The sequence below is a fragment of the Lutra lutra genome, chromosome 10 (assembly GCF_902655055.1).
Source record: "Lutra lutra chromosome 10, mLutLut1.2, whole genome shotgun sequence".
Lineage (NCBI taxonomy): Eukaryota > Metazoa > Chordata > Mammalia > Carnivora > Mustelidae > Lutra > Lutra lutra.
Window position 1 is genome coordinate 85892972 of NC_062287.1, and position 15240 is coordinate 85908211.

General features: G+C 37.3%; 1 protein-coding gene across 1 annotated transcript in view; it reads right to left on the bottom strand.

The window, feature by feature from the left end:
• CSTF3 (cleavage stimulation factor subunit 3) overlaps nucleotides 1–4883 on the bottom strand; it is a 67603-nt gene extending 62720 nt beyond the window's left edge. The window contains exon 1 of the mRNA XM_047747410.1: nucleotides 4687–4883. Coding sequence (XP_047603366.1) covers nucleotides 4687–4713 — 27 coding nt within the window. The 5' untranslated portion in view covers nucleotides 4714–4883. The remainder of the gene's footprint in view (nucleotides 1–4686) is intronic.
• Between the last annotated feature and the right edge of the window lie 10357 nt (nucleotides 4884–15240).

Here is a 15240-nt window from a genome sequence, read left to right on the forward strand (position 1 = left end):
TCTCTTAGGAACAACTATTGCCAACTAGAGTATTCTACATGGTTGAAATATTAACAAAAAAGATGAACTCAATTTTGGCTGCCCCAAACTGTTATACCGAGTATCACAACAGGAGGAGGAAAAGTAGGAAAGGCTATTACAGAAAGATTGTTAAAAATTGATAAAACTAATTGGGCCCAAATAATACATCATCTAATATATATATATCTGGCCCTCTCCCTTAACACCCCCACCCAATCCACTTTGGTTTTTTTTTTTTTTTTTTTAAAGATTTTATTTATTCAGGGGACCCTGGGTGGCTCAGTGGTTTAAAGCCTTCGGCTCAGGTCATGATCCCAGGGTCCTGGGATCAAGCTCCACATCAGGTTCTCTGCTCTGCGGGAGCCTGCTTCCTCCTCGCCTCTCTGCCTACTTGTGATCTGTCAAGTAAATAAATAAAATCTTAAAAAAAAAAAAAAAAAGATTTTATTTATTCATTTGAGAGAGAAAGAGAGAGGCAGCACAAGCACGGGGAAAGGCAGAGGGAGAAGCAGACTCCTCATCAAGCTGGGAGCCTAACATGGTGCTCGATTCCAGGACCTGGAGATCGTGAACTGAGCTGAAGGCAGACACTTAACCAACTGAGCCACCCAAGGACCCCTCCACTTTGCGTTTAAAACTGTTTTTGATAGGCACTTGGGTGGCTCAGTCAGTTAAGCGACTGCCTTCGGCTCAAGTCATGGGATCCTGGGATCGTGTCCCATATCCAGCTCCCAGCTCCGCAGGGAGTCTGCTTCTCCCTCTGACCTTCTCCCCTCTCATGCTCTCTCTTACGCACTCTCTTTCTCAAATAAATAAAATATTTTTTAAAAACCTGTTTTGATAATACCATTGTCTTTTAACTGCTAGTAAGTAGTAACGGTTACCCAACAAAACCTTAAACCAGGTTTTTTGTTTCAACACTGTATGCGTTCATCTTTCATCTTACTTAAGTGTATAGCAGGGAACATTTTTCATTATTTTCCACACTATCCCAAACTTATCTTTCACCAAAAGACAACAATGATTTATGGCCCCAAGTTCCCCTCATTAAGAACTACTGGTAATTATGCTTCTTCAGGTTATGCAAATTTTCCAAAGTGAGGATCATTTTGTTTACAATATAGGCCTTCCTAATCCTAGGTCGGTTATAAGTTGTTTTAAAAATGAAGTCTTATTTCTAAAAGATGACTGCAGAAACAATTTTAGGGATTTAAAGGTTCATATAAATTGGCCTGGCTGAACACACTATTCTCCCTCTTCTTATCTAACAAAACTTAAAAAAAAAAAAACCCCACTCTTATGCCCAAATTATTTTTTTCTTATTTATGCACCTGTCTTCCCAAAATTAAATTCTATGGGAATTTCTAATGTATCTCATACAGCCTAAATGCAAAATTCATCCATTAAGTTACTGAACACCTTTAAGTATCAAAACAGAATTTCCTAGATTCCTAGATGCAAGGATGAATAAATTAGGCAGTCCTTTCAACTCACTGTGCAAACCCAGTGGAGGAACTCCAGACAACAGCTAAATGCTGTAGGGGTACTGCACAAGGTAAAATGGAGCTAAAAAAGAACACGATCAAAAGCTGAACCAAGCACTAACGTATGTGTGTATGTATATACAGATAATATATCCAGAGACACACACACAAAACAGAAATATAGCCATAATTCCACACACGAACCAGATGTGTTTTCATTAGGGAGTAGAGAGGAACCTACAAGCACATAGTTTTGTCATCACCAAACTGACAAAAACAGTAATAAAAAATACTAATGAAAAATGCCAAGGTAAATTAAATAGCTCTCTATGCAAAAATGGAACTTCCTCACAAGAGGTTAAAAAAAAAAAAAAAAAAAAAGACTACAATAAATCTTAGCAAGCCATCCTGCTTGTTTACAATCATTTCCCCGTTTCAGAGGGCACAAATATATAGATTCGGTACCAAGAAAGTAATGACCATCTATATTTTTGAATAACAAAGATACCAGCAGGTTTGTTCAACCCAATTTTTTTTTTGAGCTTCAATGTTATGAGGCTAAAAGAAATCTACAACTATCTTGCCATATTTTGTCCATAACATCCTTTGTCATCTTTCCAAAGCGAACACCCCATTCAGAGTGGCTTTGATTTTTTTTTAAATGATTCTTCAGTTGTATTTAGTTTCTTTTTGTCTATCATTTCAGCTCATTTTAGGTGCTCTTTCCTCTAAACAGTCACCAGTTAGTTAAAAGGTTATTGAGGAACACATCATCAACCTACAGAATACTAATTGCCAAAGGAAAAATAATCCTCTCTATCCAAAATAAATAAAATCTTTTAAAAAAGAGAAAGAAAAAAATTCTTTACAGAAAAATACGAGCCAGTCAGAAAGACCGAGTAGAATTAGAACACCACCATTCACCAACTCCAATGTAATAACTGATTTATTCAAGAATTATTAATTGACAAATAACTAGTTAAAAGGTTATTGAGGAACACAAAATCATAATCCTTCACAATAAAGAAACCCAGAGTCATCATCCTACCCAAATAATCAAACTTAACCATCACTAATAGTGGAACAACCTAACCACTTGGCATGAAGTGCCTTTTGATGTAACATTACACCATTCTACCCAAAAATATTTAAGCCAAATATTATCAGAGCTATCAGTTTAGACCTAAGCAACCACAAAGTTTTCAGGAAATAACAAAAGATAAAGGGACAAGTTAAATGATACCACACACACAAAAATCAAATCAACTCAGAAAATGAGAAATTTTTACTAGAGAACTGTCCAGGATTCTTCAGACAAAACAATATCCCCGGGAAAAAAGGGGGGTGGGAGGACTGTTCAAGAGATACAACAAAATGATGCATGTAAACCCAAATTAGATTCTAATAAAGCAAAAGAAAATAAAGAAAAAAGAAAGAAAATCCAATGAATCCTATTTTGGGGATAACTGGGGAAATGTGAACAGAAACTGGGATCCAGAAATGATACATTATTACTATTAATTTTCTTAGGTGAGAAAACGGTATGGTTATATAACTGCATCAATGTCCTTATATAAAAGAATGATGAAATTTAAGGGGCTGAAATATGTGTCAACTTACTTTCAAGTAAGTATGTAAGCAGAGACGGGAAAAACGGTTAACAACTGCTGATGCTAGGTGAAGAACTGTATTGCTAGCATTCATTGCACTTCCAACTTTTCTCTATGTACTAAACTTTGCACGATAAAACTTTTAGGTTAATTTCTCTTCCTGTAAATTTTCACCACCATCTCTCCCATTTAAACCACCACAGTTCTGAAATATTCAAGGTCATGACATTTCAGTGTCTTTATAATTTTAGATAAATTTAAGAATTAACAAGTTCTGGAAACTTTCAATAAAATCTTAGGACATCACTACTCCTCAGCTTTCAAGTGACAAAATATGAGCCCATCTCAGAAAAACGGTAGGTATACATAAACAGATTTGATAAAATAATTTTGAGACTTGAGACTTTGCATTTTTGGGCATTGTGACAGCATGTAAAATGTAAACGGGATTTCAGTACTGAAATCAGTCAACAAGCAAACACAAAATTTAATTTAGCAAGCCTTCGCGACATAATGACATTTACAGCCACCCAGACCATTCAAGAGGAACTCCAACTTTGCCTCATCTCTGTCAACCTCCAAAACAGCCTCTACCTTCTAAGCTGGGAATTTAAAAAACAAAAACCTAAGTGTAGTTCGTTACCACAGCAACGGGAAATTTCAGGAAATTGAGGCTCTGCAGGTCTAGCTAGCCTCCATTTTAAAAACTATTTACCTAAACATAGCAGGACTTAAATCGAAAAAACAAATGGAATGACATCTCTCATAAGGTATCAGTTTCCTCTTTCAAACTAAAAGGTAGTATTTACCCAAATTCTGAACAAAGTGCAAAAGAAACAAATCACTTTACTAAATATAGGATTTTTACAGTATTTATAAGTCACTTACACCCAGTACTAAAGCAGACGCTTTTATTTACAGTGGCCAAAACCAATTTCTCATTTCCGATTTATCAAATTCTGCAATATTTGTGTCGCTTTAAAAACGAAAATGAACTGCGTACAGAATAAAGAGAAAAAGAAGGAAGCAGAAGCAAGCCACCCAATTCCTGAATCTCGGCAAAACCATGCTCTTCTACACTGCTTCCTTCTTCATTCGCACTGGCAAGAGACTATTTCTCCAAATGAGTTTCATCTCCGATTATTTCTCAAAGTGGTAACCTATTTCGTGGTATATCGGAGAGGTGGCAGAGGAAACACTGTCAAGTTTTTCGAAAACAGCGACTACACGTTAAAGTAATCAATTCCTAACTACCCCAGTATCAAAATGGTATCAAAGGAAGGTATCTCACAGGAGCAGTCCCACGAGCCTAACTAAACAGGACGAAGCAGCTTCCTGGTTATTGTCTAGGTTAAATATTTGTTCGTATTAACGCCTACGGCAGAGAAGCCAAAAAATAACTTCAGATCTCAGTCAGCCCTTGTTCCCCATTCCCACGTTGTCCTATACCCGGTTCCCCGGGTCCATTAGACCCCGATTCCTTCCTCAGGCGAACATGGCTGGAGTACTCGGACGAACACAGACTAGAAGAGAAGAGGTCGCCACGAGGCCCCACCACTCTCTTTCCTCACCTGCTCCGGGGCGCCGTCTCCTGACATGGCCTCAGTTGACTAGAAAGGGAGAACTGGCCCGCGATGCGAAGCTAGAAAAGAGAAATTAAACTAAAAACCACCCCAAACCAGTAAAGTTACCCCCTGCCCAGCGGAGCCAGACCGCCAACACGAAACGCCACCGCCCACTCAGATATGAATTAAAATGGCTGCGCCCCAGCCGGATGAGGAGAGAGGTGTGGCTTCTGCATTAACTTCCGGGGCAGTGGGCGGAGCTAAGCTCGCAACTCGCCAGTTACTCGGCCGCGCAGATGCAGAGAGAATCCAGAAGCGGGCCCAAAGCCTGTGCTGACGTCACGACCCTGGACTAGGGGAGCTGTTGCTGAGCTGGCTCTAACCGGCTGGGAGGCGGGAAACTGTTTAGCCTGGAGGCTCGCGCGCCTTTTGGAGTTTAATTATCAAGCTGTGGAACCTGGTTTTTTGCTGTTGAAGCCTGACTGCCAATCAGTTTAGTTCAGGCAAACTGGCCGTCTTAGGACAATGCTAAGTTTAAATGCCTTTTATATTTTGGGGATAGGGAATATATCGAGGTTTTCTATGGTATAAGCTAATGCTTTCTATGCTTCTTAGGGATAAGAGGGACAGATCGAGCTCATATTAATATGTACTGCCACTACCTCCTATTGTGTCTAAGGTTTTAACGTCTGTAAATCCTGGGTTTTAAGCTCAGCATCTCACCATGATTCTTCGTATGCAAAGTGGAGGTAAAGGCAGTCAGACTCTGAAGCCAGACTCCATTCGTTCGAATCCTCGCTACGTCTCTCACTTGATCGGTAACCGTGGGCAATTTAACTTTGCCCGTGCTGCAGTTTCTTTGCCAATATATAGGAATAACAGTAGTACCCGCAATTTAAAGAAGGTGTGCACGTAAAAGCGCTCAGAGCGTGTGTGGCATAGCCCAAGATTAAGTGAGAACAGGTCTCTTCTCAAACTAGTTTCCAGTGAAAGTTCGTCATACTGTGTCTGCTTTCATTCTCCTCTCGGATAGTGGCCTACATGCCAAAGTAAACCTAAACTTTTCCCATACCTTATTCTTTTCTGTCTCCTTGCTTCTGCTTATGTATTTCTACCACCCTTTCCACAGCCTGAATTCTTACCCTTCCAAGTAATCAGACACATGAAGAATAATAGATGTATGTTAACACAAAAGATGTAAATAGTTTTTGCACCTCCCAACAATAGAGGACATTAAATATATTACAGATAATCCATGATATTGTTACCTGGAAAAGAATGCAAAAAGAGTACACATTATATAGGAGACACACACACACACACACACACACACACACACACACTACCTTAAAATATTTAAAGATGAAAAGCAGTTATCTCCAGATTGGGTGTCACATAATTTTCCTTTTTATCTGTTTTCTGAGTTTGTCTATGATTGATTACTGCAAGAATACATCTTTAAGAATAATATTCACAAACACACAAAAGAATAGCATTTATGTTCTATTCTTCAAAGTTGGACTCAAATGCTTTTTTTTCCTAATATTTTTATGAAAAACTTCAAAGAGATAAAAGTTCAAAGAATAATCCGATGAATGCCTATATCCCCAACACCTTGATCCAGTGACTAACATTTTGACGTTTGCTTTATGTGTATGTATTTACGTGTATAGTACGCTTTTTGCAAAATAATTTGAAAGCAAATACAAATATCATGACACTTCATCCAAAAATAAGTCAGTTTATGTTTTCTGAGATTGAGACATTCTCCTTTTTTTTTTTTTAAGATTTTATTTATTTATTTGACAGAGACCACAAGTAGGCAGAGAGGCAGGCAGAGAGAGGGGAGGAAGCAGGCTCCCTGCTGAGCAGAGAGCCCGATGTGGGGCTCGATCCCAGGACCCTGAGATCATGACCTGAGCCAAAGGCAGAGGCTTAACCCACTGAGCCACCCAGGCGCCCCAGACATTCTCGTTCTTAACTACAATATCATTATCACACCTAAGAAAATTAATAATTATTTCCTAACATTATTTACTATTCAGTTTATAGCCAAATTTTCCCAAGTATCCCAAAAATGTCTTTTTGGAGGGTTTTTTTTTTTTTTTTTTACAAATCAGGATCCAATAAAGTTTCAAGCATTGCATTTAGTAGTTATATTTCTTCAGTTGCTTTTATCCTAGAAATAGTCTTCTCATCTCTTTATTTTTGAGCTTTTTATGAGACCTGACTGGTTTTCTCTAGGAATGTCCCATATTCTGGATATATCCCAAAGTATGCCCTAAAGGAATGATAAGATTCAGGTTAAACATTCTGGCAAGAAGGGGCACATGGGTGGGTAAGTCAGTTAAGTGGCTGCTTTGGCTCTGGTCATGATCTCAGGGTCCTGGGATCCAGCCCCATGATCTAGGCGTTCTGGGATCCAGCCCCACCTCAAGTCCCATATCAGGCTCCCTGCTCAGCAGGGAGTCTGCTTCTCCTTCTCACTCTCCTCTGTGCTCTCTTTCTAATAAATAAAGAAAATCTTAAAATTTTTTTTTTTGTCAAGACTACGTCACAGGTATAGCTATGTACTTCATTTTGTATTATGTCAGGAGATACATCAAACTACTAATTTGGTGCTAAGTTTGATCACTTATTTAGGTGGTGACTATCAGTTGTCTCCTTTAGGTACATTTCACCCTTTGTAGTTAAGGAGCAGGGAATTGCAGAGTAAGGTGTTGGTACCTGCTAATTTCCTGTTCCCCAACAAATTTTCACCATGGTTTGGTCATCTACTAATAAATCTTTCTTGAATTAATAGTGAAATACTTGGTGATTAAATAAAATTTTTTTATTCTATTATTCCTTCTACATTAATAGAAAGTTCTGTGAAAAAGAACTCTTCCTCATTAATATGTAAAAATTGGGTAATTGCTTAATATTTTCCCTTTAATGACAAATTTTCAAAGCAAAGGTTTTGATTTAATACCTCCTTCAAGTAGTAGAAAATGAATTTTTTTTCTGGATTTTTCTCTTTGAGTATTATTGTGGATTTATGAGTTTTTTAAAACTTAAGTTATTTCAATCAATTGTAATCATTATTCTTTTGGCACCAGTACTAGTCCCTTTATACTGGGTAACTGGATCCCATGTCTTTTTGACATGTTGCCATTAGTTTTGGAAAACTTCCTGGCTTACTGGCACAAAATATCTTAGACTCACTTCCGTGTTACAGAATTGTACCCTCCCTGTCACAGACCTAGACTCAGTTATTTTTCCAAGGTACATTGGTTCCTTTATTTTGGAAATGGTAATAGAAACAAAATGTGGGCCATAGATGTTCTTTGCTCCTGGGTGCCATTGTTTCTAGGCCTTTTCAGAGTTCAGAGATAGTAAATGTATTTTTTAAATTATGAGTTCATTTATTGATTTCCAATTCAAATTTAATTTTTCTGTGTTGATTCTACATTTATATCTCATTTCTCTTATTCTTGGTCCTTACAAAATATATTAAAAAGTTTTTAGATTACATCAAAATAAAAAGCTTCTGCACAGCAAAGGAAACTATCAATAAAACTAAAAGACAACCTCCTGATAAAGGGTTAGTATCCAAAATATATACAGAACTTATATAACTCAACACCAAAAAACCAAATAATCCAATTTAAAAATGGGCAGAAGACATGAACAGGCAATTCTCCAAAGAAGACAGAGATGTCCAACAGACACACAAAAAGATGCTCAACATCCCTTATCATCAAGGAAATGAAATCAAAATTGCAATGAGATATCACCTCAGACCTGTCAGAATGGCTAAAATCAAGAACACAGGAAACAACAAGTGTTGTTAAGGATGTAAAGAAAAAGGAACCCTCAGGCACTGTTGGTAGAAATGCAAACTGAACTAGTCACCTGTGAAAATGGTATGGAGGGTCCTCAAAAATTTCAAAATAGAATTATGATATGATCTAGTAATTCCACTATTGGGTATTTATGAAAACACTAATTCTAAAGGATATATACACCCTCATGTTTATTGCAGTATTATTTACAATGGCCAAATTATGGAAGCAGCTGAAGTGTTCATCAATAGATGAATGGATAAAGAAGATGTGGTACACACACACACACACACACACACACACACACACAATGGAATAGTATTCAACCATAAAAAAGAACAAAAACCTGGCCATTTGCAACAACATGGATGGATCTAGAGAGCATAATGCTAAGCAAAATAAATCAGTAGAGAAAAACAAATACCATATGATTTCACTTATATGTGGAATTTAGGAAAGAAAACGAATCAACTCTTAATTATAGAGAACAAACACATGGTTACAAGAGGGGAGGTGGGTGGCGGGATGGATGAAATAGGTGAAGGGGATTAAGAGTATACTTATCTTGATGAGCACTGAGTAATATATAAAATTGTTGATCACTAAAAAACAAAAAATTAAGTTTCTAGTTTAAAATACAAATACTAAAATGTCAATATCAATACATTTTCTGAGTGATGTTTAAGTCTTCTTTAAAATTCTTTTTGTCCTTACATTATGTCATATTAAGAATGTTCAGTCAAAGGTGCCTAGTACAAAAGTCACTTGAAATAATTCTTGTCTCTCTGAGTTTTTGTGAGCAATTTGACATACAGTTAGGTTCAACTGTTTCATTTGGTTTCAATTTTAATGTTTGATCTTTCTATCTGTAATTTTATTTTTAAGTATAAAAACCCCATCACATGGTTCAAGAATCAAAACTATGTAAAGAGTTATTTTCAGAGGAGTTTCACTTCAGTCTCTAGACCCTCTACCCACCCAATCCCATTCCCATTCTCTATAGATAATCATTTTTATTAGTTTCCAGTGTTTCTTATTGCAAACATAAGCAGGTATATATTTTGCCTTTTTTCTTACACAAAAGGTCTCCAAGTATACACTTGCTTTTTTTTACTTAGTGTGTTGTGGAGCTCACTCCCTACTTTACCAGTAAAGATTTTCATCATTCTTTTTTGTTTATTTAACATTTGAATAGTACTCCATTGTGTGGATTACCATAAACTTTACCCAACCTTATTGATAGAAATCTGTGTTGTTCCCATTCTTTTGCTCTACAAATAATGCTTCAGCAAATAATCTTGTGCATATGTTTTTTTTTTTTTTTTAATATTTCTGGATATGTATCTTAGGGGGTACATTCCTAAAACGAGATTGCTAAGTCAAAGGGTATAAATAGACATCTAATTTTATTAGATCTTACCAAACTCCCTTCCACGGGAATTGTGCCATTTTGCACTCCCCAGGTCCCTGTATTATTTCTCCCATAGCTCCTTCAACAGTGTGTTGCAAATTTGGACTTTAGCCAATCTGATCAGTAAGAAGTGCTACTCAGTACAGTTTTATTCGCATTCCTTTTTTTTTTTTTTCTTAACAAGTGAGACTATAATCTTTTCATATGTGTGAGGGTCATTTCCTCTTACTCAGAACTGTCTGTTCATGTTTTTCCCTTTTTTCTCTATATTTTTGGTCTTCATTGTCTTGGTTTTTTAAAGTGCTCTCTGGGGGCACCTGGGTGGCTCAGTTGGTTAAGCAGCTGCCTTCAGCTCTGGTCATGATCCTGGTATCCTGGGATCGAGTCCCACATCAGGCTCCTTGCTTGGCAGGGAGACTGCTTCTCCCTCTGCCTCTGCCTGCCACTCTGTCTGCCTGTGCTCACTTTCGCTCTTCTCTCTCTGACAAATAAATAAATAAAATCTTAACAAAAAAAAAAAACTTAAAAAAAAAAGAAAATCTTTAAAAAAACAAATAAGTGCTCTCTATGTTATAGAGGTTCACTCTTTGAGTGTTATATAGGTTGCAAATATTTCATCTTCATTTCTTGTTTTTCTTTTAATTGTACTTTTAAGGATTTTTTTTGGTGGGGTGACAGGAGGTTGGGTGGGGGTTTTTGTTTGTTGGTTTTTGTTTTTTTTGTTATGCAAAAAAATCAGTTTAATTGTTATGTATTGGAATTCATCAATCCTGTTGTCCTGGATTTGGGGACTAAGATAGAAGGGCTTTCTCCATTCCCAGGTAATAAATTCATTCATGGTTATAATATTCCTATGATTTTATTCTTTCCACTGAGATATGTTGCTAGAATTGGCAAATAAAAATACAGCACAATCAGTTAAATTTGAATTTCATATAAACAACAATTTTTTGTAAAGTCTGTACCAAGGAGCAAATGTAGGCAACTCTGTATCTTAATTGGCAACCCTACATTTGGATTTATGATCCATTTGGAGTTTATTCTGGTGTACATTAGGCAGCATGAGTCCAATCTTATCTTGTCCCAGATACAAATTCCATTTTCAAAAAGTAATTTTTAATGAAGGAGTAGTCTTAAATAAATTAGTGGCGATATGATATTTTACCCTCAATGCTCTGTTTTGCATCTTTCAAAAATTAAGGAAATTTTCCTATCTAGCCAACATAGTACTACCACATCTAATTAAATTAATAATTCCTTGATGTCATCTAATATCTAGTACATATTCAGATTTTCTAATTGTCCCAAAACCTTCTTCACATTTGGTTTACCTAAAACAAGAGCCTATTTAGGACAACACGTTATGTATAGTTTTTCTGTTTCTTATATCTCTTAGTTTAGGGCAGTTCCTTTTATTTTTTTATTTTTTTAAAGATTTTATTTATTTATTTGACAGAGAGAGATCACAAGTAGACAGAGAGGCAGGCAGAGAGAGAGAGAGGGAAGCAGGCTCCCTGCCGAGCAGAGAGCCCGATGCGGGACTCGATCCCAGGACCCTGAGATCATGACCTGAGCCGAAGGCAGCGGCTTAACCCACTGAGCCACCCAGGCGCCCCAGGGCAGTTCCTTTTATCACAATACTGATTTGTTGAAGAGACTAAGCCAGTTAGTTGTCTTTTTTTTTTTTTTAAGATTTATTTATTTATTTAAAAGAGAGCATGCGCAATTGTGAGCAAGGGAGAGAGAGAGAGAATCCTCAAGTAGACTTCCCACTGAGCATGGAGCTCAATGCCAGGCTCAATCCCAGGACACTGAGGTCATGATCTGAGCTGAAACCAAGAGCTGGATGCTCAACTGACTCATCCACCCAGATGCCTCAGTTAGTTGTCTTCTAGAATGCATGTTCCACCTATGCATTTGTGTCCTTGCTTCCTCATGAAGTTATCCCATGAGTTTCCCGTTGCAGGTGTGGTTAAATCTGTTAAATAACATAAACCTTTATACTGGATTAGGTGGAGACAGTCTGATTCTATCACAGTCTTCTTACAACTAGAAAGTAATTCTTTGGAACCACATACATGTCAGGTTCTTCATCAATTATTCACCTCATGGTTCTTACACTAACTGATAATTTATGACTTGCTAATTTAAGGTTATTTATTATCATTTTCTAATTATATGATTAGTTTTACATATTTACTAGCATTCTTATGAAGAGTTTTCCCTTATTTACTGAGCCTACTTAGAAAGCAGGTTAAAGGGACACCTGGGTGGCTCAGAGGGTTAAAGCCTCTGACTTCAGCTGGGTCAGATCCCAGGGTCCTGGGATTGAGCTCCGCATCAGGCTCTCTGCTCTGCAGGGAGCCTGCTTCCCTTCCTCTCTCTCTGCCTGCCTCTCTGCCTGCTTGTAATCTCTGTCTGTCAAATAAATAAAATCTTAAAAAAAAAAAAAAAAAGGAAGTAGTCAACCATGAACCAGGTGCTAAGTCAAGTAAAATGAAGATTGGGAATTCTCCACTGGACTTAGCAATATAGAGATTATTGATGACCTTGGCCACAACAGTTTTGAAAGAGTTATGGGGGCAAGTACCTGATGAAGTAGGTTAAGAAAGACAGAAGAGAAGAATCATTGAGCAGCCTTTGAAGGGATTTTCCTGCAAAATAAAGCAAGGAAAGGGAAGGGAGAACAGTAGCTACTAGAACAATCAGTCGAGAAAGAAATTTTCCTTTGTTTTGTTTGTTTACTATGGATAGCTTTTAGTAAGTAGACAGAATTTACTGGGGGGAAAAGGGTCCATGCTCTGTATCTTGCTTTGTTTGTACAATCTGCCTTGTGAAGAAAAGAACCCATAAGAATTTTTTAAAAAGTCAATTTCTGTCAGCTGTCTCATCAGGCTGCCTCCCCACGAGAGACTACTTCTATCCACTTCATTTTCTTTATCCTCACTGCCATTCCATTAGTAACCACTTCCCCTTCTTTTAAAGCCCCTCCAAAAGGATATTTCTTTCAGATGCTTCTTTTTTAAAAAATATACTGAGATATAATTCACATATTACATTCTATTAGTTTTAGACATATGACATAATGATGGCTACGTGTATTATATTGTGAAATGATTACCACGATAAGCCTAGTTAACATCCATCAACACACAAAATTACAAATTTTTTTCTTGCAATGAGAACTTTTAAAATTTGCTCTTAGCAACTTTCAAATATACAATATAGTATTGTTAACTGTAGTTGCCATGCTGTACATTACTTCCCTGCTGTTTATCTTATAACTGGAAGTTTATACCAAGAGTAATATTTATCTTTTGTTATAGTGGGAGAGTTAACAGCAAAATTGTATAGTGGTGGGACTGATACAGTAGCAAGTAAACCTAAGAGATAAAAGGGAGCGTTGTGGGGGTAAGAGAGGTGAAGGGAATTTGAATACTGTGCATGGAAGGACTGTCTTGAGATAGAAGAAGCATAAATAACTCAACAGATGGAAAAGTTGAGTATGTGAGTGCGGTTGTTGAGACATGGTTAGGTGTGTTGGTGAGAGTCTTGGGAAGTTCCCTTGCAATTACTTCCATTTTCTGGTGAAGTAGGAAGCATGATCACCAGCTGAGAATAGGTTTTAGAAGTGAGGATTTGGAGGTTCAGAAGAAAGGAGAAGGCATGAAAAGGTAACATGGGAGGAGTGAGGGTGGCTTGACTAGGGCCATATAGTAAGATTGCCTGGCAACCTATAGGGCAAATCTAAGCTGTCTGGTCAAGAATTTAAAATGGACCAGCCAGCTTTTGTGTTTTGCTCCAGCCACAGTTCAGCCACACAAATCAAATACATATGTAGGTTAGGGGAAGACAGCTGCATTTAATCAGAGGTGTGGTTTTGTCAAATGAACATAAAGAAACAAAAGGGAGAAACATGAGTCAAACTGTATGGGAGTACTTGTAATGACTGACGATGGAGTTGAAACTGGGTAAGGAGGAGAAATGAGGACACCAAAGATTTGAGGACCTATGGTGGCATTAAAGATCTCTAGAAGGAATAAGCTGGAAAGATAGGAGGGAGAGATTAGAGAATGGAATGTAGAAAAATGACATCACAGAGGATCTGTACTTACTGATAGTGACAAAATCAAGGTTATGACCATAGAAGAGAGCAGATGAGGTAGGTTGAAGGACAAGACCAGTGGAGGTGAAATCAAGAAATTGAACAATGTGGGTGTTGGACAGTTTGTCTACTGTGTAAACTGAAATTAACAAGAATGAAAAGTAGTGCTGATGGGAGAAACCACAAAGACAGGAACTAAAATCTTTGAGAAAGATAAGGAGAACATTTCCAAATATTAATAACAATATTGCTACCATCAATCACATTAATGAAGGAAGTCTAAGGTTTCTTTATAGCAGAGGTCCTCAGACTTTTTGGTCTCAAGATCATTATAAACTCTTTTAATTTAAATTTTAGTTGACATACAGTGTAATATTGGTTTCTGAAGTGGAATTCGGTGGTTCATCACTTACATACAACATCCAGAGCTCATCACAAGTGTGCTCTTTAATACTCATCACACATCTAGCCCATCTCCCCCTCTACCTCCCTCCATCAACCCTCAGTTTGTTGTCTATCATTAAGACTCTTTTAATGGTTGTTTCCCTCTCTCCTTTTTTCCTTTTCCTGCTTCCCATATGTTGATCTGTTTTCTTAAATTCCACATATGAGCAAGATCTTATGGTATTTGTCTTTCTCTGACTGACTTAATTCACTTGGTGTAATACACTCTGTTCTATCCATGACTTTACAAATGGCAAGATTTCATTTCTGTTGGTGGAGAAGTAACATTCCATCATGTATACATACACTACATCTTTAGCCATTCATCTGTCTCATTAGTCAATGGACAGTTGAGGTCTCTTCATGGTTTGACTATTGTTGATAATGCTGCTACAAATATCAGGGTGCATGTACCCCTTCAAACCTCACTTTTGTAACCTTTGGGTAAATACCTAATAGTGCAATTGCTGGATCATAAGGTAGCTCTATTTTTAACTTTTTGAGGAACCTCCAAACTGTACTCCAGAGTGGCCACACCAGTTTGCATTCCCACCAATAGTGCCAGAGAGTTCCCCTTTCTCTGCATCCTTGCCAACATCTGTTGTTTCTTGTGTTGTTAATATTAGCCATTCTGACAGGTGTGAGGTGGTATCTCATCGTGGTTTTGAATTGTATTTCCTGGATGCTGAGTGATGTTGAACATCTTTTTATTTGTCTGTTAGCATCTGGATGTCTTCTTTGTGGAAAATGCCTATTCAGATCATTGTAAACTCAAA